This window comes from Leptinotarsa decemlineata, unplaced genomic scaffold, assembly GCF_025532065.1.
Source record: "Leptinotarsa decemlineata unplaced genomic scaffold, Ldec_3_MD MMD2_tig00000882_RagTag_RagTag, whole genome shotgun sequence".
NCBI classification, from domain to species: Eukaryota; Metazoa; Arthropoda; class Insecta; order Coleoptera; family Chrysomelidae; genus Leptinotarsa; species Leptinotarsa decemlineata.
The window spans coordinates 22,183,602-22,208,472 of record NW_027412556.1 but is presented as its reverse complement, the minus strand read 5'-3'; the positions used below and the strand labels follow the sequence as shown (position 1 = coordinate 22,208,472).

General features: G+C 32.6%; 2 protein-coding genes across 2 annotated transcripts; both read right to left on the bottom strand.

Annotated features, from left to right (window-relative positions):
- Positions 1-7,803: 7,803 nt before the first annotated feature.
- Positions 7,804-13,500, bottom strand: LOC111515125 (uncharacterized). The gene is made up of 3 exons (XM_023171360.2): positions 13,248-13,500; positions 8,860-9,076; positions 7,804-8,179 (listed from the first exon to the last, which is right to left on the bottom strand). The coding sequence occupies exons 1-3, from the start codon at positions 13,449-13,451 to the stop codon at positions 7,860-7,862; spliced, it is 741 nt and encodes a 246-aa protein (XP_023027128.2). The 5' UTR covers positions 13,452-13,500; the 3' UTR covers positions 7,804-7,859.
- A 3,835-nt stretch (positions 13,501-17,335) lies between these two features.
- Positions 17,336-19,535, bottom strand: LOC111515126 (uncharacterized). Its single transcript, XM_023171361.2, has 3 exons — positions 19,335-19,535; positions 19,061-19,280; positions 17,336-17,728 (listed from the first exon to the last, which is right to left on the bottom strand). The coding sequence occupies exons 1-3, from the start codon at positions 19,512-19,514 to the stop codon at positions 17,409-17,411; spliced, it is 720 nt and encodes a 239-aa protein (XP_023027129.2). The 5' UTR covers positions 19,515-19,535; the 3' UTR covers positions 17,336-17,408.
- Between the last annotated feature and the right edge of the window lie 5,336 nt (positions 19,536-24,871).

The following is a 24,871-nucleotide window of genomic DNA, read 5'->3' as shown; positions in this document are numbered from 1 at the left end:
AGAAATGATTAGAGCCCATCTGGCTGAACACCCAGATGATCACCCTTTTAATGTATTACCATTCGCGGTAATATGTTATAATAACTCTGAGAACAAATCTCATGGATTTACACCCCATGAATTAGTTTTCGGACACACGGCAAGCAGGCCTCCAGAAAAACTATATAATCAAGAACAACTTATTACAAAATACGTGAGAGACCTAAATAATAGACTCTCTCATTATTACAAAGTCGCACGAGAAAAAATCGAAAGGAAAAAGGAGAAAGCTAAAATCCGTTTCGACAGAAATATTTCTGGAGAAAAACCCAATTACAAAGTAGGCGATAAAGTTTACGTTAAGGAATCGCAAATAAAAGACAAATTGCAAAATAAATTCAACGGCCCATTCATAATTGAACAACTCTTTCAAAACTCAGCAATACTTCTAAATGTGCAAACAAATCAAAGAACAAAAGTGAACTTTGATAGGATGAAACCGTATACTGAAAATTAAATTTATTTTCAGGTCACTCCTACTGCTCGGAACAGTAGCGTTCCCTGTAACCAGTCCATACAAAATCGAAACAATCAACAATACCGTAGGCGTATATTATCATGAAAAAGGTAATATTATTCTTACGAACGACAAATGGACGCTACTCGTCAGTAAAAACATTCCCCAAATCAAAGAAGCCTTTGATAACAACGTTAAGATTCCAGATTCATTAATCAGCATGACCTCGATTTACGGTCAGAGCATGAGCACATTTCGCTCTGAAGTCAAAACGCACACCGGGCTTATCTTACAACTAGCTCAAGCGTTGAGAGATAAGTTTCGTGAAATTGCAATGGATGCAAAACACCCTAGACGAAATAAACGTGGTCTCATAAATGGCATTGGATCTATTTTTAAATCAGTTACTGGAAATCTTGACGCTTCAGATGACGAATTTTATACAAACTCAATAAACAGGCTAAATAACGATGAACATCAATTAGAGAATTTATTAAAAAATCAAATATCCGTTACTACTTCTGTAATTCAAAATTTCAATACAACAATAAGAAAACTGCAAATTGATGAAAAAACATTTAATGAAGACATTCGAGTCATAGAAAAGTCAATAACAGAACTGAACGACAGAATAGCACAAGTGGAAGCAAAATTGAAATTTATAGAAATTTGTGAAAAACTTATGGAAAGCTTTTTATTTATTCAAGAAAACGTTGAATCACATTTGCAAGATTGAATATTATTCACTCGTCAATCATAACACCTGATCAATTAATAAATGCACTACTAGAAATTTCTCAAAATTTAAGAAGGAATAACCTTCCTCTCCAACCAAAATTGGACAAAATAGCTCAATATCTCGAAATAATCGAACTAGAAGCTTTTCAAACTGAGCACAACCTAATATTTGTACTCAAAATCCCATTGACGGAACCTCCAATTTATACCCTATATCATGTGTACCCCATTCCAATATTTGATTATAGAACAGGGCTACATCATATTTTGCAAATTTCACAACAATATATCGCGAAAGACGATGACTCTTTGATGTTCATACCAATCACGGATGTGAGTGCGTGTAAGACATTGACATTCCAAACTAAACTGTGTTACAATATGTTCGCATATCCGATTGACCAAAACTCAATTTGTGAAGCCCAAATTTTCAAGTACACGAAAAACGTTCCAACCAACTGTCAGAGCTCCTTATTTTTCAGTCAGAATTATAAGGTGCACAAAATTGAAACGAACCTATGGCTAGTGATACTCTCGGAACCTTTACAAGTGACTATAAACTGTCCCGAAAAGAAAGTGAAAACGGAATTAATAAATAAAAACTCTCTCATAACCCTTGAAACGGAATGCAGTACCTTTATTGGAGTAACAAAAATTCAAGCTGATTCCAGATTTTCGGAATATTCAAATATCTCGTATGGATCACATCCAGTCATACCATACGAATGTTGCAATAACCTACCGGACAAATCAAGTATTCCAAAACTGAAGCCATTGAAATTGAACGATTTGAATGTTGATGATTTGGAAATTGCCAAACACAAACTTGATTCATATTCTAAAACCTTGGATGATTTAATAAATCAACCATATGTAACCAAACATATTTCTTGGTTTACATACTTCACCATTACGCTAATTATTGTGCTAATAATTCTGTACACCTTTTGTAAATGCAGAAGAAGACGTCGCAGCAGCCTAGCAATTGCAGATGTCAACAACCCACCACCGCCTCCAAGACCCTTCAGGCCTTTTAAGCGTTTTACAAGTATGTTCCCAAGAAGAAGACCTAGCCTTCAAGATGAGATTCCCGAGGACGAGGAAATCACATTAGACGATTACTAATATATTTTTTATACTTTACAGCCCAAAAGTTGCTTCATAAGGAACCAACTTTTTTTGGTAAAGGGGAGTTGTTATATGCCCATGGCTGACCTCTACCATTCATCTCCAAGGTGACCATCTCAAGAGCATAGCTGAATCAACATCCGGCTCCTACGCAGTTCCAGAAAGATCCCAGGCGCCGTTTACTGTTCTTTGTTCACCCAAACGCTTACTTCATGATATTTTTTCATATAAAAAACGTCCTGCGTGGCGTAATAGAGTTAGTTGTATTCTAGTTGTCATACTGTTACTACTCAACTCTGGGGATACAGATCTGTTTCCCGTGTTCAATAAATATTAATTTTAAAAAAGTTATTTTTCTCAAGTGAGTTTTAACATGAATGAGTGAAATCCATTCTCGATATGATATTTTAATATTTATATAATCTTAACATACCGCTACGATTTATTCATTTCAGTGTGAAATATTTACTCGCTAGTAGAAGTTATAATACAAATTTGAGTAGAAATTGATATGTCCTTATTTGCTTTCAATGAAACTACCAAAATTATTTTCAATTATTGAATTTTTGTTTTGCAATAATAGGTTAACAGTTATTTATGTATTTGTTCTATATCGTTATTGACTATTAGAATACCAAATGTTTTTGTATTGTAAAATTTATCGGTGGATATTTTATTGAGTTCCATCAAAACTGCAAATGAATAAAAAATTAAATACACTAGGCATAGTAGTGATTAGAGCTGTTGGTTCAATACTTGCAGTTTCAAGATAATTTTCAATTAATGCTGTAGAGGAACTTTTATTGAAAGTTTGTGTAGATATCAAGTTTGTTAATGTTCATCATATGACAGTAATTTTTGAAAAGTCAAAAAAGAGAACACTGTTAGATTTTGGAAATCTCAATGTCTCAATGTCCGTCCGCATTTATATTTCATATCATCCACAAAACCTTATATTCTGAAGTTTGTCAAATGTAGAAAGAGTATTCATTTGGTTCCATTAGATGCGCTTTCGTTAGAGGTCGGTATTAGCGAGAGAAAGAGAGAAGTCTCTTGCTAGATTTGACAAGCTGTACGTATTTTCATTTTCCAAGGTGACTTTTCAGTAAATCAGTATAGATTAGTTATACTGGACTTTGAAATTATGTGAACAATTTTTGAATTGTATCCATCTATTGAAAACACTTTCCCAACAGCGGAATAAAATTATGGTTTTTCGAAGCGCTAATCAAGTTAGCGTCCTCAGAAGTTCATTATGATTAAATTTACCAAGATACTTCGTTAATCTTCATAATGCCTCGACTTTTTGAAAAGAGGGAGATTCAAAATTCGTAGTGCTTCTATATGAACGCAAATATACCAATGGATTCGTCCGAATATTCAAAAAATTTAATATAAGAGTGACTTTCAAAACTGCGCGTACACTTCAACAAGTGTTGGGCAGTCCGAAAGACAAGACGTTGCAAAAAGAAAAGTCTGGGATTTATGAAATAAGCTGCGAGGATTGTGATAAGAAATATATTGGTCAAACCAATGTTTCGCATGTTCGGTTTCAAAGAGCGGAGAATTCTAGTGTCGCTCAACATGCCATAGAGAACGACCACAGAATAAGTGAGAAATGTTTTAAATGGATGAGACCGTTACATGGCAACATGTTCCTGGATGCCTTAGAAAACTTGGAAATCGAAAATTGTGGAATGAGTTTTATGAATAGCGACAAAGGTCCCATTTCGAACAGCCCTTTGTTTGGTCTCATACGTAATGATTCTAAATAAAAATAGATAAATATTAGAGAAAAAATGTAGGGGATAGTCAGTAGAATACAGGAAATACGTAACAAATCAGAGGTATTAAATAAACATGTAGTTTTGGTTAGGATTAATAACAGGTAGAGTTAGACGGTATGAAGTATGAAACTAACTGATAACTAATTACTTGATAATGGAATAAGACCTGAAACCGGTCGTGAAAATAAAATAACTAGTGGAAATTAGACAGAAGTGTTTTCATTCATTTCATTGAAGTGATCATGAATTTTCAAATATTGAATTTCGGCGGGTATGCTGGTATGAGATATAACAATTTTGAAACCGGGCCTGATAGTTGCAATTCTTCAACCGAACTGATTTCATTGAAGTTGAATCATCTTTAATTATGATCAAAGAATTACCTAGAATACCGAAATATTTTTGAATCACGAGAAACAAAATTCGGTCGAGTAAACCATGGTCGATTGGAACCTGAATAATCGAACGTTTCGTTTGCTACTGCGGAAGACATCATCAGTGGTATTTGCAATGACTATGAGGATAAATGTTGCATATCAAAGTCTCAGTAACGACTGACTGATTACTTTTTGTTCAACGATGAGTTTCATAAGTAAGAATATCACTTGGCAGACTGATGACTTAATGAAGATTAAGTTAGGTTAGGTAAATGATTGAATGTATGCAGAGTGCATGCATACCACATGTTATTTCAATACTTAATGAAAACATGGAGTACCAGCGATCTAAAGTATGGCAAGTTTTCTTCTTTTCAAGAATTTCCTTGGTAAGCATTTTCACTGACTCAATGGAATCGAAAGAAAAAAACCTTGTTCATCCAAAGTAAGCAGCTTTTACTGCAATATTTTTAAAAGAATCTGAGTAGGTACGTACTGAACATGACTCAATTGGAACCGTTTTCGAACAGATAGAATCACCTCATGAAATCAGTCTGAAGGTGAGCTACGTAATTGATTTCGGCGAGAAGCTGCTGCTATACAGTGAAAACAGTTGTTTTCCGGCAGGCATTCACCAGAGGTGAAATATTCAAAATTCATTTGAACTATTAATTTTCCTAATACATCTATCTGTACATCTTGACACAGTCATCAGATATATTTTATTTTAACCTTATGAAGATATCTCACGAAAGCACCTCATGAGATCATTGTGAATTGAAAAAAAAAATAGAAATAAAATCTGTTGATTGAAGGCAAGACAAATAATTTTAATGTTTATTTAATCACATTGCAAGAGCAGTGGTAAAAAATATATGTAAACAGTGGAATTTAATAATTGTACACCATATTCGTTCGAAGAACGTTCTCGAAGGTTTCCAAAAGTTTGATACGTGATGATTTGAACTAGCTAGTTATGATATACAGAGTGGTCCAACGAAAAGTATGCACCTTTTCTACTTTTTTTGTAACTTAACGCGAAAATGCTCGGACAGGTCAATTTTGCTTTTGAGGGGGACACATTTAAGATGTATTTCTCTACCTGTGCCTTCAACCCCCTAGCGAGGGTGAGTAACAACCCTAAAATTTTAAATGGAAAGTGGGGTCGAGTGATATATCATTTGAAAGGACACAAAATTATCTTTCCAATAATACCAAATTTGTTGTATTTCACTCAAACATGTAGGTATTATGAAGAAAAACAACTACAACCCAGTACTTTGAAATGTGTAATTGACTTAGTAAAATCCTACTTCAGCAAGTGCTGAAAATGTGACCCATTTGCTTCCATATACAGATTTTGTTCAAAGCTATTCCTAACATTCTGTAGCATATCAGGTGTTATACTTCTGCACTCTGCTGTAATACGTTGGCGAAGATCTTCTATGGACTCGGGCTGCGTAGCAAAACATTTATTTTTCAAGTGTCCCCAAAGGAAAAAGTCTGAAGGCGATAAATCAGGTGACCTGGCAAGCCATTCGATGGGGCCTCTCCTACCAATCCACCGTCCAGGAAACCGGTCATCTAAAAACTCTCTTACCGGAGCAACATAGTGAGGAGGTGCTCCATCTTGCTGGAAATGAAGCCGATTATAATAATGATTTTGGTTATTTTAAATTATTTCTGTATGGACCTCTCGGAATAAGTGTGGGTTACTGTCATCCCAGTACCGGCAATTAGGCCTATTCACAGCTCCATTCAAAAAAAATGTATTCTCATCGGAAAAGCACGTGTTGAATGATAGGTGCGGATCATCAATTAGTAGCTGGCTCAGTTGTCCACAAAATTGCAGCCTTCTATCAGGATCATCTTCATTGAGTTCCTGTACTAATTTAATTTGGTACGGATGAAATTTATAGGCTTTTAATATCCGTATTATGGACGAATGGGAGACACCTGAGGCTGCAGCAAGCTGACGGGTAATTTGAGTATGATCCTATTCAACATGTCCTAAAACAGCGACTTCCACTGCTTCATTTCTGATCGGTTTCCGTAGCTGGGGTTTCACATCACAGACAGATCCGGTATCGACAACTTTTGGACTAACTTGGCAACGTACGAATCATTCACAGTTTTCCCGCGATGACTGTTATTAAAGAGGCGAGCAGTAAGTCTAGCACAACTTTTATGTTGATAATAAAGTATAACAATTTCAACTCGTTCAGGAATGGAATAAACCATTTTTATAGTAAAGTTGAGATAATTTCAAAAGCAACCGAACTGAATCAATGAACGTTTGCCTAAATTCTTTTTGTACACTTATCTGCTGTTGTTATTTGAACCAAAAAACGCACGAGAGAAATTGAGGAATGTAATAGTGATAAAAATGCCGTTTTTCCGCATGTTCATCAACACCAAAAATATCGAGTCAATGTTCTTGCTTTTTTCATAACTATTCAAGTAAATACAACAAATTAGGTATCATTGGAAAGACAATTTTGTGCTTTTTCAAATGATATATCACTCGACCCCTCTTTCCATTTAAAATTTTAGGGTTGTTACTCACCCTTGCTAGAGGGTTGAAGGTACAGGTAGAAAAATACATCTAAAATGTGTCCCCCTCAATAGCAAAATTGACCTGTCCGAGGTCCGAGCATTTTTGCGTTGGGTTACAAAAAAAGGAGAAAAGCAAGGTGCATACTTTTCGTTGGACCACTCGATATGATGGAATTGGCCGATACTTGATGAAAATCCATAACTAACGTATTCGTGTCTTTACTCGCCCGAAGACACGCCTGAAGAAGCCGTTGTATGGCGAAACATGTGTTGCGTTTTTGTAGAACTGTTCAGTGAAAATCTCACAATGAAGTGTTTTTTTAATACGTTAGGTAGTTATGAGTTTCTATAGTTCGATGTGTACTTCATTATATTTTTTTAGTATTCAACAAGTTAATAATATAAGCTACCGACTTTTCTTCAACATTCTAGTATATCAAAGTTTTTCATCATGTATGGATGGATATGTGATTAAATGTATATAAATGTATACATTCATTATAGTTATCATTAAAAACTTTGAATTTGATCTCACCTTTTTTTTTTGTAATTTCTAGTTACCGATTTAGGAAGTCAAAAAGTTTCTTCACAAAAAATAATCGATAACAATACAATTCACGTGAAGGTTGTAGATTTGCGATGGATACTATGTTATCCCATCAACCCCCACTTCAGGGATTTTGTAAACTATCCTTCCATTATACCTATTGAAAAAAGCAGAAACAATAAATAATTTTTTATTGAAACTTAACAAATAAATAAGTGATTCATTCGAGATTATTGTACATATGCTGAGTAGGCCATGTTCTGTGCTTCATTCAGGCTCCTAGCAGCATAGGGTCCGACTGCTGCAGATTCCCATGGTCCTGCAGCTGAGATATGAGCGGTAGAATGAGCACTGTCAGCTGCCAACTTTTGACAGAGCTGGAAGATTGCCAAACCAGTGGAAATAATGAAGGAGAAGAAGGCAAGTTGAAGACCATTCCAGGCCTTAAGTCCTAAGATTCCAATTGCGAGAGGAACTAGAGTAATGGCTTTGAGGAGAAGGAAGACGAGAATTGGGATGAAAATCTTCTTGAGTTTTGATTTCTTTCGTGCTGGAATTTCAAAATAATTCATATTTTAAAATGTATTACACAGAAAGCTAAAGTTAGAAAAAATCATATTGGGGAATTATGAAACATATACTTCTGGAAAAATTTATTCAAAAACAAAAATTTTTCTCGTAAATGGTCAACCTGAAACTTGCTTTCATAGTTTTTCGTATTCCCAAAGTTATTGGTGGAGACATCTTTCATGGAATTTTTATGCCTGATTTTGATAAAGAGTTGTTATTCGATTATCAAAAATGTGAAATATTAAATATTTTTGAATAATTATAATATATCTTATGAATCATCATTCGATATCAACTCTCTGAAAAAAAAAAGTTCTATTCATTGTAATTCCTGGCTACGATTATGGACGACATACGTTTCCCATTTCAATGTATGTGTGTATGGTGTCTTTAAGTCGCATATAGCAACAATGATTACAATCTCAAACTCCCGAGCAGTGTTATCTAAAACCTATTTAAATTCAATAGTTACTGAGTAACATTGGCATAACTTAAGTTTTCTATGAGAGACATTTTCTGTGAAGGACGTATGTCAAAAAAATTAGACCTATCACAACTTGAGGGAAAGTTAATAGTAGGAATGAATAAAGTTTTTTTGATTTTCAGATTCCATGTCTACTTGAGAAAAACAATTTACAATAAAGTAACTTTTTTGATTACCTTCAACTGCACTTCCAGATCCGAAGTTCAGTTTCAATCCAATTTCATCGTTGTCCAATCCTTTGGAATCAACAGTTATGTCACCAATAACTGGCACTGTGAACTTCACATCATGAGTCTTGATGAATTCCTCTACACCTTCTTCAAAATTTCCTTCTGATCTGGATGACACTTCGTTGGAAGAATAGCTATTACGTTTTACTTCCATCTCACCAAACTGAAAACGGCAAAATGATAAATATCTTCAATTTGAGTTGATAATTCCGGTGTGCAAAAAATATTTTGTCCTTGAATTAAATTGATACTGGTCGGATTCTGAAACATTTTATAGTTTTGAAAACTTATAATTCATGCTTTTCCACAAAAATTTGTGACTTTGAAATTTGTAAGCTTTCCAAAGATATTTTTTAAATTCTGGAAATGATGGGTGAACATACCGATATGTAATATATGTCGTATATGTAATAGGCAAATAATAATTTCAATATTGTAATGTCTAGAACTGATACAAAACTTGTTCAGATTTGAGATAACCTCATCAAAGGCTTTATTTTGGAAGATTCATTATTTTTGAACACGTTCTTCTGATATTTCTGAATTATGGAGTTCACATACTCTCACGAAGGAGTCATAAGAATTTTTATTGGACTCAATTCATATATAAATAATATTATTTGACAACATTAAATTAATTAAAGGTATTAAATAATACCTTTTGTTCTTCTATTATTCATTAATAACTACAATACTTGTTATGCACTGTTTGGAACTTTTGGTGTATTAATGAATATAACTGGTTCGATCTTCTTCTTGATGATGATCACTTGGTGATCGAAACACGTGTCGAGGTGTTAAATAACAGTTTGGTGCTGGAAAAAAACTCCAGTAATATTCATCAACTACAATCTTGAGGCCAAGACTTTTTTTTGAAAATTATCACTTCAGATGGTTTTTAGTGGTTTCATACATCTCATGCTTCTCAAGTTTTATGCATAGCAATGGCAATAAGTAGGATTGGAACTAGGTTCAGTTTGAACTAGGTGGTTTTTCAATCAACATTCTGAAAATAATTTTATTTTCGTTGGTTGATTCAAAACAAACCAATATTTAGGCATTAATTACAAATTTGTCATCAAAACTCACAGTTCTCAGCTGAATTAGACTGATAAATAAAATGAATGAAAAGAAAATTTTTATTAAAACACCTCAAAACTGACTGTCCTGATTCTCAAGAGTATCTGTATCCAGAATTGATCGAAGTTATCAACTACTGAGATAAAATCATGTTTTTCATGGAGTAGTACAGGTTACATATCGAAAAGACTTTATCAATTGAAAATTATGTTTTGTTCCCCAGTGAAAATCTGCAGTTAAAAGTTAGTCTGTTTGAAAAAAAAAGACTATTCAGTTGAATCATTCAATACTTACCAGTCAGAACTTTCTACCGTCAAATTTTATTGTTGACCGGATTAAGAATTCGGAATGAAAGCACAATATATTTGCAGACCATTAAAACATTTTTTCCATACAAAATAATTATCTCATCAGTACTAACACACTTTGTTATTGTACTTGAACGAAGTGACATGTAATCGTATATATTCATAATATGCCTGATATGCTCTTTTCCTTAAGGCGATTTCTATCTTCTTTTTGATTTTTCCAATACGAAATGGGTAATATAATTTTTCAATGACCATTGACAGAAAGCTTCAACTATATAATTATTTATTGTTGAGTTAGTAGGCGATGATCTTTATACCTTCTACCTGATTACATTTGACTAGATACATCTTCGAGGATAATCGTAGAGAGGCAAATTCATTACTTTACGTTTATGAATTATTGTCATTTGCAAATAAACCTTGAAAATTCACTAAGGATATGTTTCAAAAATGACCACTTCTTGACAGCTCACGACCAAAGTTTATGACAGTGGTAACCTAAAATATATTATTGTTGGTTACTTTCGGAACAGGACGGTTGATTCAATTGTCGAGATAATAGCTAAATCATTGTCGAAGTGGAAACTGGAAATCATACACTGTGACCATATATTTCCCAATAAATCATTCTCATTGTAGTTAAAATGAATAGTGAAGTTGGCCGCTTCTTTTCAAGAGTTACTTTCAGTTCTGACGGATTTCATAACCTGACGATAAATACCTTCAGTTCAGTCTGTTATCATTCACACTCGACAAAACAAATGGATTGGTGATTGTAGAAATGGACCTGAGTCATTTTTGAGGCTTTGAGTCGAATAGTTTTGTGTTATCTAAGGGTAGATGCACATTTTAGTATGAAAAGGGAACTCAGTTTTTCATTTTGTGTGTTTTTATCTATAATATTTTTTAAATGATAGAAATAAGCGATAGAACATAAAGTAATTTGAATTTGATGAACAGGAACAAGTCGTCTTTCAATATTGTTAGTTTCAAGTTTTTCACCTTAGGTTTGATAGTTTTTTTATATATCTTTTGAATATCTTTCTTGATACTCATTTTTATCATCTGAATAAAGTGCATGATGGAAACCGAAATTGTTTAGTACTAAAAAGTACCTAACTGAGCCATTAAAACTTCAATTTTTTGTTCAGAGAATATTAATGAGAAAATCATATTCTATTCATTCAGATATGTGAAAAATAAGAACACATATTTTAACTATTCAATAACTAAAACTTGTTGGTTCAGATTTTTTTCTGTTCTTCCGAAACATCAGAAAAGTAACAGAGGTACCTTCCAAAAATCGTCCGTTCAAATATTCCAAATTTAAACCCATCATCTGCCAGTTTTCACTTTCACCACAACAAAATGATCAGTTCGAATTTTGACGTTTGGTTCACGTGTTTTATATCAAATTGGTCTTTCAGAAAGTAGTACCACAATAGTGGTGATTTTAGAACCACTAAACCACATTCGTGGTAATTTTTGGAACACAACTCCTTACAAAATATATTCGTAAAAGTCACTCTTGATCATTGTAGTGGCCAGTCCGTTTCGAAATATAGTATAATTTCTAATGAAAAACAAGAATAAAAAGGATTCGGACGATGAAAACGAGTATACCTCACCAGTGGTTTGTAATGTGATGAAGACATTAATAATTTTGTCACTTGATAACAATATGACAGTAGTGCAGTAGTTGTTTGAACTCTAGGTTTAAGTACCAGTGATTGTTTGTTCAAAACACATCATCAGCAGTTTTTTTATTTTTTCCAAACACTCAATATTCAAATTATTTGAAATTTAATGAAATATTGGAAATAGCTACCGTTCGTTACAAACTCCTTTTTTGAGTGATTGAAAAAGTATTATTCTACTCCTGAGAATGATTTATGACGTTCGCCATCGGTACCCATTGACAAAGTTCATTTTTCGCTCGTTGAATAATATACTACCTATAATGATCATTTTGATCATTCATGTTATTAATGAAAAAGGAATATTTTGAATAAATTTTGTATGAACGTAGGTAGATGGAACTTTTTCATTCATTATAATCGATCTATGTTTTCTACTTATGATATTATGAATATCTGTAATGAATATCTGTAATGAATTATGATAACATTTCATTACAGAAGCTGTTTTTTCAGTGAACAAAAATATTTTCAAAATATTTTTGGTATTTCTTTTGGAATCAACTATAATATATCATCGAGAAACAGAATAATTTTGAAATGAAGTCTCTAGATATTTTAAAAATAATTTATCAGTTGGTGTTTTCAGCAGTATAGAAATTTCTTCTATTCTTCTTCTGAGTTTTTGTTTTTTTTTCTGTCTCAGTTAACCCAATATTTCATGAATGATTTGGAAATTGTGTCTTTCCAAATGTTTCGAAAATAAAACTGTGAAATCATCGAATACAACATATTCAAAAACAACAAAAATACTTCTAATCAATCTATATTGATTCAGTAGTGAGCAGTTATTGAACATTTTTTTCTATTCCTACTATTTTAATCGAGAAGAGAACAATTTTACATATAAGATAATAATTTCTACATACCAATTGATCGGCTCATTTTTTGTAAATATATATAAATAAAATAAAATACACATTTGTGAACGGTGGAAAATGTTTCGGTGGAAATTTGTGTATAAGATTAAATTAAGAATTGATGTGACGTAATATACATGTAATTTTTATCCATTTTTATTTGGGTAACCTCTTACTAATAATTCGAATATGAATGTATGATATCCTACCAGTAAATGGAATTGAAGGCTTATTTTGTCGAACTATAATATCAAGTTTTTTTTATAAATGGGTATTTAGAAAACCGGTGAATTCTAAGATTACATGAAATGTCATTTGATTTTTTTAAATTAATTGAATAGTTATAACAAATTTTCGAATCATACAACTGCGATAAATTCACAAACCTTGAAATAGTCTTTCTGCAATATCGTATCCAAAAAGGCAAAAGCCTTGTACTGGAAACACGCTATTGAGTCTTCGTCAGCACATGCAGACCTCATCTTTTCGATATGAGATTCCAAAGGGGTGCCTTTCCAAAATGCGGGCTTGGAAGGCAGTGCACTAGCCAAAACCACTAAACTAAGACCAAAAATAAACTTGAACGCCATTGCGTATTCCGGGCGAAAAGATACAACTGAATGAGTGGAATAATTAGGTACCGTTGGCTTTAATACTTCCACAGCTGAAAGTGGATACGGACAGAATATTAATTGTATAAGTGTATTCGGTATTGAATTGAAAAGTCTCATTGATTTGGATGGTGGATACATCCTGATTAGAAAATATTTTCGTCATTATAGAAAATTTGCGATCAAAATTGAAAAACTTGAGTGAAATAGACTTTTATTCAACAACCATTTTAGAAAAATGGAATGTTGGTCGAAGTTAATGAAGTGTTTTTTCAGCAGTAAAGTTATGTTAGGATGTTGAGAATTTTATAAAATTCATTTGTTGATGTTTTTTTTCTGTATAATAATCAAGGAAAATTTGAATGAAACAAACAACAAAATGATTGAGTAAGCCTTAAATATGATGATTGTTTAATAATAGATGGTCGTCCTTTTTGAAATACATTTCTAAGCATTCTGTAAGAATAAAATCCACTATTTTGGAGAACGTTCTGCCATCTGTGACTTATATTTTCGTTCCAAATCTGACTCGAGCGAATGTATCCGATGTTATGTCATTAAAAAAATAAGAATTGTATCGGAATAGGCAAAATTCCTCGTGAGTTTTAAAAATTGTACATGACCATATTATTAATTTTTTCTGAAGTTCAATAAATTTTTCTTCAACCCATGGTGAATTTTTAAAACTGATAAAAATTCCTCTACTATATTCACTTAACAAAAAACAGAAAAAACCAATTAAAATCAGATACTGAATATTTAAAGTCCCAGAACGATGTATATACAATATAGTCATCAGTTTTGTGGAAAAATTCAAATTGATATCGCGGTCTCAACATGATTTCGCGAAGAAAATATTGATAGAATTTGCCACATAAAATTCACAAAATCTCATTTATACGTATTTAGGTAATGGAATTTATATACAATGGCTACGCTTTTGACTGGCTGACAATGATTTTATCCTGAATAAAGTTGATTATTTGGACATTCCCACCTGAAAAACAAAAATATAAATTTCTCTGATGAAAATACAGTTTATTTAGGAGTACCTCAAAGATCAGCCCTGAACGCTTGATTTCTTTACCTTTCGTAAATGATTTTATTAACCATTTGATTATCGGAAAAGACGTCATGTTTGTATACGACAGCGTATGGAGAATATGGAATTGGCCAGGAAACCATCTGATTTTATATAGTGATAAAAAAAGTTCAATCGAATTTTCAGAGGAGAAAAAAAAATCATTAAATATTTTTATATCAAGTCCAGCAACGACGTAGATTTCTGTTTTTATTGTCCAATACCCTGAATTCCTCAAAAATTTATTCACCGAAGGCAATTTTAACAAATACTCAGTAGTTAAAGAAAAAAATAACCCACACTGTGGAAAACATTGAAAATATTTTTCATTAAGTGCGAATATATGTGATAGAATTGGTCGATATTTCATAAATTCATAACTTTTCAAGTCACACTTCACTGTGAGATTTCCACAAGACAGTTTACAAAACCGCAACACGTGATTCGCTATACAATAACTTTATAATGAGCTATATAAGCTGAAAAATAGCTTTCATAATTGAATAACAACAAGAATTTTAAAAACTGTTATGCTTTGGACACCTTTGTGACAAAGTAGAAAGTCTTACCAGGAAAATCTACGCGTTTCCATAATATAATATTATGAGCATGCAGCAGAATTGAACCCTACTAAGCTTTGTATTAGCGGCTGGTCTTCAATCATTTTTATCACGTTCAGCGCCGTGTATGCATCCTATGTTCTTTCAGTAATAGTTTAGCGATAACAGAGGTGAGTTCAGGCAACTGTACAAAAACCCACAGAAGCAAGTTCATATATACTAAATTATTTTGCCAGTAGATGAAAATTCCGTACACCACCCAGGTACTACCAACATTATCATATGCCGCATGTGCTTGTAACTATCTGTAATTAGATTATTGAGATAACTTCCAACCGCAAGTTTCATATTTGAGTTTCAGTATTTCTTTGCAGTTCATGCATTTACATTTCTACAAACATTCCTAAAAGTGTTTTCGTTTCATTATCGGTTTTTCTATGCGGCTGTCAATATTGTTTTTTGTTAGGTTCATCAGAACACAAACCCATTTCAGTTTCTTGTGAATGAACAATAAGTGTTGAAGATCAAATGAATAGAAATGCCTCAAGACCACTCAATAAGATATCAAAGACTCGTTACACCTCTTAGAATAGACGAAAATGTGGAATTATTCAATATTTTCATGAATGAAATGCCTGCCACACCTAGTGGATTCCGCTAAGAATGCTTTCCTTCTTATATTTTCTCATGGTCCCCTTTATATTTGCAAAATATCGATTATTTGATGGTTTTTCCAACAGATTGACCAAATCAGTCCCAAGCAATTAGGTTCGTAATTAGATGATCATATAAACCACTCATTGGTCAAGTACTCAAAATTATCATCTTATTGAGATATCATGGAATATACATGTATACATGGATGTATACATTTTTCTCAAGAAAAAATTATTTAGTTCAATGAAAATCACAAATATGTCTCGTATCGGATCATTATCTTCAAGCTAATGGAAAAATATATCCTTCAATCAATTAAGAAGTATTTATACCAATGAATTAAAAATATCATGAACACCATGTTTCATTTCCGCATATTCCAAATAGAAACATAAACGCATAGTAATCCAAGATAACGTGATTTCACGTCAAAAATGCATGAGAGTAATTATTTTTATTATTCATGATGAATTATGTATTAGTGAACGTCATGAGATATTGGATATTATTTTTTCCATGCCTAAAATATTTGGTGAAATTTCATAATTCATTTTCTTATGATTTTTACAATGAAACTATTAGTGAATGTAAATAAAGTTGTTTTAAGGCCATATTGAAGATATCATTTCAAGAATTAACTCAATACTCAATACTTAACATCGCTCACTAAACATTATGTGTAACAGTAACATAATTTATTCATCTATTGAAAACACTTTTCCCTCACAAAGTTATCATAGGAAATATTTAATTAGTTCGAGAGACCTTTAAGACACATGTTCATGTTGATTTTCTCAAAATGATCTCGAAATCGTCTCCCTAAATATTAGATTAGAATCAATAAGAAACAATATATTTATATAATCCACATGGCAAGTGATCTTTCGAGGTTCTTACTTTAAGCGTTATTGTCCATAATGCATTTCCAGGGTATTCCACGATTCATGATTATCAATTTGGCTACTATCCGGAATATTATAGAGTATATTTCCAGTGCCTGACTTCGAAGTGCTGGAACCATAGAATGTCGAAAGTTAAAGCCTTCATAGTGTTACCTGGTGATGATCTCGTGGTTGCTTTTACTGAAATGGGTGTACTTTTCCTGAAGGTGATCGTTTGATTCCTAATGTGTTTCGAATTGGCTTGTTCACTTATTTCTCAAATTTTTCGTTTATTTCTCCTGTTGTTCAATCATGAAACCGTTTTTCTTACCCAATATTCCAATAACTAAAATACGTCTACAAATAATATTGAATATCTATACAGTGGTGCATTGATTCAACTGTTAGTGAATCCAAATCCTGATCCAATCATATGTTCAAACCTAACTTATATCTTACACTCTACACAAGAGAATTTTTATACTTGAAATTGGTTTGATTCTGCTATTTCAAGGCTTTCAAGGACTCCGAATAGCCATAATATTTCCTAGGACCATAACAGTCGATGTCGTTGACACTAACGCAAACTTCTGTTCTTAAATGATTTTCATTCCGTTAATGAGTTAACAATGATTTTTGGGTCATTTTTGGGTCAATGATTTTTGGGTCAATGAAACAAGAATATTCAATAAATAAATTATATTTCAGACTAGATTCAGAAAAGATAAATAAGAATGAATTATTTTAAATTTGTTGTCTATTGAGAATAGGCAGAATACGCCAAATTTTGAGCGTCTTCACCATATCCGAAAGCTCTAGCGTAATGCTGATTCTCAGGTGGAGCTTCCCAAGGTCCATGGGCAGCAACTTGAGCATGTGCGTTGTTTTCTGCGATTTTCTTACACAATTGGAAAATCGCTAAACCAGAGGATATAACAAAGGAGAAGAAGGAAAGTTGTAAAGCATTCCATGCTTTCAAGATAAGAACTCCTAATGCTAAAGGTACTACGGTAATGGCTTTCAGCAGGACAAACACCAGAATTGGAATGAGGATCTTCTTCAGTTTGGACTTACGACCTGAAAAAATTTGTGCATTAGAATACTGTAATATGCAATATGTATTATTTCATACAGAAGTGGCACTCAAGTACTTCTAAAAACAACAGTAATCTCGAAATAGTTAAGTATATTTCAAAACATTAATCCTGAGGAAACATGCAGTTTGAAACATACAAAAGGAATACATCACATTATTCTTTACAAGGCAACTTGAATGAAATGTTCAAAAATATCATTTTTGAATAGATAGTCACTCTTGATTTGAAAATTCATGGATTACAACCTCTAGTCTGATGAAACAATGAATTTATTCAGTTTGGCTATTCCACATAATAAAGTGCATGTTTCAAAATTCAAATCCGGTTATATATTTCCATTTTGGATGCAGTTGATATCAAAGTTCTCTGAACACACGATTCAGTTCATTTTGTCAGATTTTACTTTGATACAACTATGATTCACAGTTAATAGCCCGAATTATTGAAAACTACTGATAGAATTCAGGTTTTAAAAACCACCCTCAAAATATTTTTATTAGGTAGATCATAATTTTTATACCATAGATAAATTTCTCAATCTGCCCGTAATTTTATTTCTCTATTACATAAATTTAATGAAGCTGGAGTTGAATGAAGTTGATATGGTTCATCCATCATTGTATGCATATGACAATCTTTTATGTATGTTTGGCTCAATTTTATTTTAAGTATTATTTTATGTATATACAAAATGCTACTTGTCCCATCCTATAAGTTCTACAGGATTGATAAAGTCATTTGATTTGATTTGTTAAAACGTCCATTAATTGAAACCTATCATTTCGTTTTGGTGAGAAAACAAATTCATAATTTCCTAAAAAATTTCATGATTCAACCATTTTCTGTCGATTTTTCCAATCTTTACAAACATATATATATGAAAGTAAGGACAATAGGTAACTTGAAAATAATTGTGTTATAATAGTTGAATTATTTCTTGAGAAGTGAGTGTTCAACTTGCTCTTTCAATTTACGTATAGCAAAATTACTTCAAGTTATCTCTAACAAATGCTCTCAATGATAACTGATAATTTTTATTCGAAATATATAGTGAAAAATTTATTTATCAAATAACTGTTAATAATGGTATAACGAATAATCGAAAAAGATTATCTGAATGGATCATTCGAAAAACATTCCACCAGATATGAAATCATGATAATTGTTTCATTTTGATTATGCTGGATGAAACTTCCAAAGACGGTGGTTGCAATCGATTCCAAATTTTTCATTTGTTGTTCCTCTTCTCAAACTATTGGATTTTAGATATTCAGTCGATGTTTAATAAAAAAAAATCAGTAAGGTAACATACCTTCCTCCACACCTCTGTTACCAAACTTCAAACTGAAGTCCAATTCTTCATTATCCAGATTTTTTGCTCCTAATGTTACTGAACCTACAATTGGTAAGTTGATGGTAACATCGTGCGTTTTGATGTAATTTTCAATTTTATCCTCAACATCTCCACTTCTGGCAATATTTCCATCATTGACGTTGATATCGTTTCGACTCACTTCTGTATCTTCGGATACCTATAAAAAATAATGATATTGATAAGTGGTAACTTGCAAGCATTCGTAGCCTACTTGAAAATTGTCTTTTTCGAGAATCCTGTTCAGAAAGCTGGCAAACTGGTCTTGTAAATACCCAAATGGGTCATCTTCAAAATCTATACTTTTCTCTTCCCGGTAGGACACCTTTGCTGGAGAGGCACATACTGAGCCTATAATGCAAAGTAAGAAACAAGTCCCAAAAATTTTCATCATGAAAGAAAATGTAGAGTGATCTTGAAAAGTATATGCCCTAGCATTTTATACTCTTCTTGAAGGAAGTAGATCAAGAAACCATTGAATTCCGTTCTGATTTGGTGAAGTAAATCGCTCCAAAAAAGCATCCGGAGCTAGCACTTCATCACGAATACAAATGAAGTCATATTTTCCTGAATGGTAAGGTGCCGTATACGTTTGGTATTCAGTGCTTTGCCTTATTATTCATAAGCTGCTGTACCTACTCAGCTTGATTAATTTATTTTCGATTTCTTTCAATCCTTTTGCAAGTGAAATTAGGGAAACAAATTGTGAATTGGAACGTTGGAGAGAGTTTTATCTCATCGCTCCACTTTTTCAAAATGAAGTATTTGTGTAACAATTGCAGTTATTATGGCATTGGTAAACAAATTTCACTAGAAATATTTGATTTCTAGGACATAAACAAGTTAAATCAATTTTGAATTGGTTCATTCCTTGGAAATTTTCGGTATTAGGAAATATTATTTTATATATTTGTGGTATTATAAAACCCTAATGCACTTGCTGCCAGTATTTCCAGCATATGCGGTCTCAGCCTATATCCTTCGACATAACGCGGACCTGAGAGTACTTCATTACAAACTACGGTATTGACGAGACACAGGTTTCGCCCTACGCTCCAGGGGGAATTTAAATCCATTGTGAAGAACAAGAAGTACCAAATTTATTCGAACAATTAATTTTCTCTGTTAGCTCGGGCCTGATGTAGTCCTCATCGACGAGTTTTCAGCTTCTGGCGAGACGAATAGCGTCTGAATAGAGGAGAGAAAATGAATAAATCTTTGGAATTTTTTCTTTAAATTTTGTAGACTCTATCCAGGCCACTCTGTCAAGATGGTTGTTCTGATTATTGGAGTCCTAGGTGAAATAATTCTTCCCCTACTCTCGAATCTCAAAATCATGCAGGCTTGCCGCAATGAGGCAGAATTCTTAGACGAACAAATGTAGAAGGCTGTCATTCTTGTGGACACCGCGCCATAACTTCAGTCACCATAGCCTCACTACCATAGCCTCACGAGTCAGCTCGCTGTGAGACTTCGAGATATAACCTCCGCCTCCGCAGTAACAGACGAAACTTCGGGTACTTCAGATTCCATTCGACTACAGCATATCAATCCGGATTCTGTTTTTTTTATAGCTGTGATGGTTTGAGTGTTTAGAAATGAGCTAAATCCAATAAAAGTTCATCGTGCCAAATGTTCACCTATACTTTCGAAAAAAGTGTTCAGGTGGCAACAGTGCTTAGAATTAGGAGGTAAAGTAGAACAGTCTATTTTGAATATCAAACACCCACCTCGACCAAATATTTTTTTAAAGAGAATGTAATTAATTGAAGTTACAATGATTCTGGAACGTCACATGACTGAGGACTGCAAATACTCATGATGCTTTTTAGGTGGCTCGTAAAGTTCTCAACATTGCTTAACCAGAACTCGAGGCTAATGACCAAAGTAGTTGATGCCAATGAAACAGAAAAAAAAGAAACCATTATTTTGTCCAAAGTCTTCGTTGAAACAAGAAAAACAGACAAGTAGCTTTCTCAGATATTCTTCAGCAAGACATTGCACGCTATCACATATTTCGTTCAACAACTCGCTATTTGAGTACTTCAAACATTGAAATACAGGGAAGTGTAATCGGTACCATGCTTTTCATTATTTTCATGAACGATATTTTAGAAATCGTAAATAATGACAGCAAAACTTCTCAAATCACCAATTATGATGATGATACAAATTTTTTAGTGTCAAGTCACAACTACATAAACTTAATTATAGAGTAAATGGGATATTCGGTGCATTCCATTTAAAACGAGTTACCCTGAATAACTTTTGGTACATGATTTTCAAGAAAAATACAGGGGGACATATTTTGACATATTCACATTTGATGTTACTTCCCCTATCGCACCCCCAGAGCATATGTCACCGATTTTTTTTAATGGATCACCCTATATTCCCAACTAGCAATTTCGTATTCTGTAATAGTTGCGGAAACGTTTCGAAGAAACAAATTATAAAACTGCATTTCTCCCAGAAATGTTTTCAATATGTTTATAAAACTGCTATAAATAGGAAATTGGCACCGTTTTATAAAACATTATAGTTGTTATCAATATTTTGTAAGGCCTTTTACAAACACTACAAAACAGTTTTATAAACATTTTAGCAGTTACTATAAAATTTGTCTAACGCTCTTAAAAAGTAGTTTTGTAAAGACTTCCCTTACTGCACTTTTGCAACATATTTGAGCGATACTTATAAAATAATCAGAAGACAATTTTATAAGAGTTTTTAAGTAGTTCCAAGTAGGCGTTATAAAATATAATACAGCCGAAAACAATAAAATAAAAAAGTGTTAAAAATGTTTTCTTGAAGACGCAAGAAGTAATTTTGTATTGGACACTAGGAAAATATAATAGATATGTCACCAACTGAAAACTAACAAATAGAAAGGTTGAAGCCATTTTCAAATTTCACTTCTGCACTCATAAAACTGCTGAAGACATTGTTTATGTTTCGAAGATTGATATTTTTACTGCAAATGAAATTTTATTGACAAATATATAGCCTATTATTAGCAAAATTTAAGCGCGCCACTCATTTATAAATGTTTTCGGTAAAATTATTAATTATACAAAAATTCACTCTGTCCACGTAATAATTTTATAGTCGCAAACTCACTTTATTTTAAATAATATAATGTTATAATATTTATGTACTTTTCAGCTGTAAATATCACTATATGTGCGGTATTTCATATTTTCAACTCATCTAATTTCAGTATCCCGGATCGCTATCATTGAAAATGGCGTCGTTCTATATCAGTAGCAAGCATTTTAACGTATTTTAGCTACTATGTTACCCCTATAAAACTGTTAAGAAACACTTAGTTCTGGGAGTGATGGTATTGCGGCAGAGTCGGACTACTTTTAAAGCTTTAGGTTTCTACAAAAGTGCTAGTATGAATAAAAGATTTCTCACATATAGTTTGGATAAATATTATCTGTCTTTGATGTTTTGGCTAAAAAGTTTTTTTCATCGATTATAAAGGCTAAACGACGGGTTTTAACTATTATCATAACATTTTCCTGATTTTCGCAAGAAAAAATTGAAGCACTAGGTTGGGTGGGATAATTTAAAGTGTTTTTTTAGTATTTCCAATATACAGGGCGACTGAAAAAGCTTCCAGAAAGTTCTTTTATGGAACATCAAGTCATTTCTTCGTCTATTTGAAGCACCTTGAACTGAATCTAAAACTATTATATACCCCCCAATAAATGTTCAAAATGGCCGCCATCGAGTTATTATTCATTTTTATTTATATATTCGGGATACAAACAGAAAAATTCACTACAGTATCCACACAATGGAATTATTATCAAATTGAAAGTATAAATTGATACACTAATATATGCATATCATAGTGTCTAAAATTAAGGATGAATTAGAATTGAATACAGTTACAATAGAAACTAATTATTAGTTATTGACAAAATGTATGAATTAACTATAATTTATAAAAATGAGTTTTCAATATTTTTTTGGCCGTAAGCTACAATGTAATAAAAATATGGAAGTATTTTGCAAGAGTGTTACCTCATATTACTGGAGTTTTCTCCACCAAACTGTTCTAGACCCATTATTGAGATTTCCTGAAATAACTGAAACAAAACCAAACTAACCCAAACCAATCATTATCCCTTTTTTCACTGAACAAAAAATTATAAAAAAATATTTGTTACAAATAGAGTATTCGAACTCACCACAAAAATTAATCATACGTCAGTTAATCAACATCACAACATCAAAGCCATTTACACTAACGAATACCTATGGATACGAACACTGTCACGAATAAATTATAGAAAGCGGGTAGCAATTGAATTTGAACGCTAATGCATACACTCAAATCACAAAATTATCGGAAACCTAGATACTCCCAAATGAATTAAATTCCGTGAATCACCTTGTATAGTTTAGCTGCTAAAACTAAACTCCCATCCAACCCTAACAACTCATTTCTATATGAAATATTTTTTCGAAACACAACTAAGCATCCCGTTATTTTGATTGTATTTTTACACAGAATACTAAGAATACGGCCCTATTTATATTTGTTTGCCTTTCTGCTCCGCTGTGGCTCTGCTGTCGGTACACAACTATTATGATTGTTTATAAGTTAGTTGGCAACATTTTTGCTAATAAATGACACTTTGGTGACTCTTATAATATAAATTACTTATATTCATCACATATTACCTTTTTTATGATGAATATTCGTTGTCTAATGCTAAATACATGTTATATTAGACATAACCTATATGAACGCGGATTAAATATTGTTGATATTTAATTTGTCGTGCGTTTGGTGGAAATGACGGGTAAGTTTTTGATGTCAGAATATATCTTTTAATTAGCTTCAATAATTGACCAGTTATTTGATAATTCAGGCCTATATTTTCAGTTGATAGTTGTTTCTTTTTGAAGCTGGATTAGACTCATTTTATCTACATTTTAGGTATATATGTTCACCATAGTTCCGTCGTCATGGGTAAATAATAACCAACTCTCAGGCCAAAAATTGATGCTGATAAGCTAATACGAAACCACAATTCTATGCCCGAAGCCAGTTGGTTTACAATGATGTATAAACTAAAACAAAGTCATTTGATGACCTACCAAATTGCTGAAGTAGAACTATTAGAACGAATGCTGAAGAATGACGATACAGAACAAGAAAAAATTATCAATTCTTTGCAACCCAAAAAGCAAGCGGGGTCTTTTCATCCAAACAAGTTGTCACAAAAAGTGTGAAAAAGCCAGAGTTATGTATCTTTTATGGGACACCGTCTATATGACAGTAGTTATTAGTTATTCGAGGAGTTACTTCTGAATACTGTCTGTGAAGCATACCTTGCTGTACCTGAATTTGTCATCATTTAAAGTGTTGTAACACGAAACTGCTTCACTCAGAACAAAATATCCAGGTTTCCTAAATAGATAACTAAAAATTGAAACTTGAAAGTGCAAACCCTTTGTATTTTAAAGTCTTCCAAATTGTGAATAATAAACCCAATGCCTTGAAAATATTGAATTTACTTATGGGGTACCTATATTCAATAAAAATCAAATATTTATAAGTTGCTGAAGAACTAATTTCCACCACGACATCGATGGTGCTCCACTTGAATAACTTAACAAAAATATTCTTATTGAGTACAACTAAAATTTTGAAGAATTTTCAAAGCTGTGATTAGGAATCGATGCCAGCTGGTTGTTCTTAAACGCTGCATTTTATTCTTGGTGGCAGCA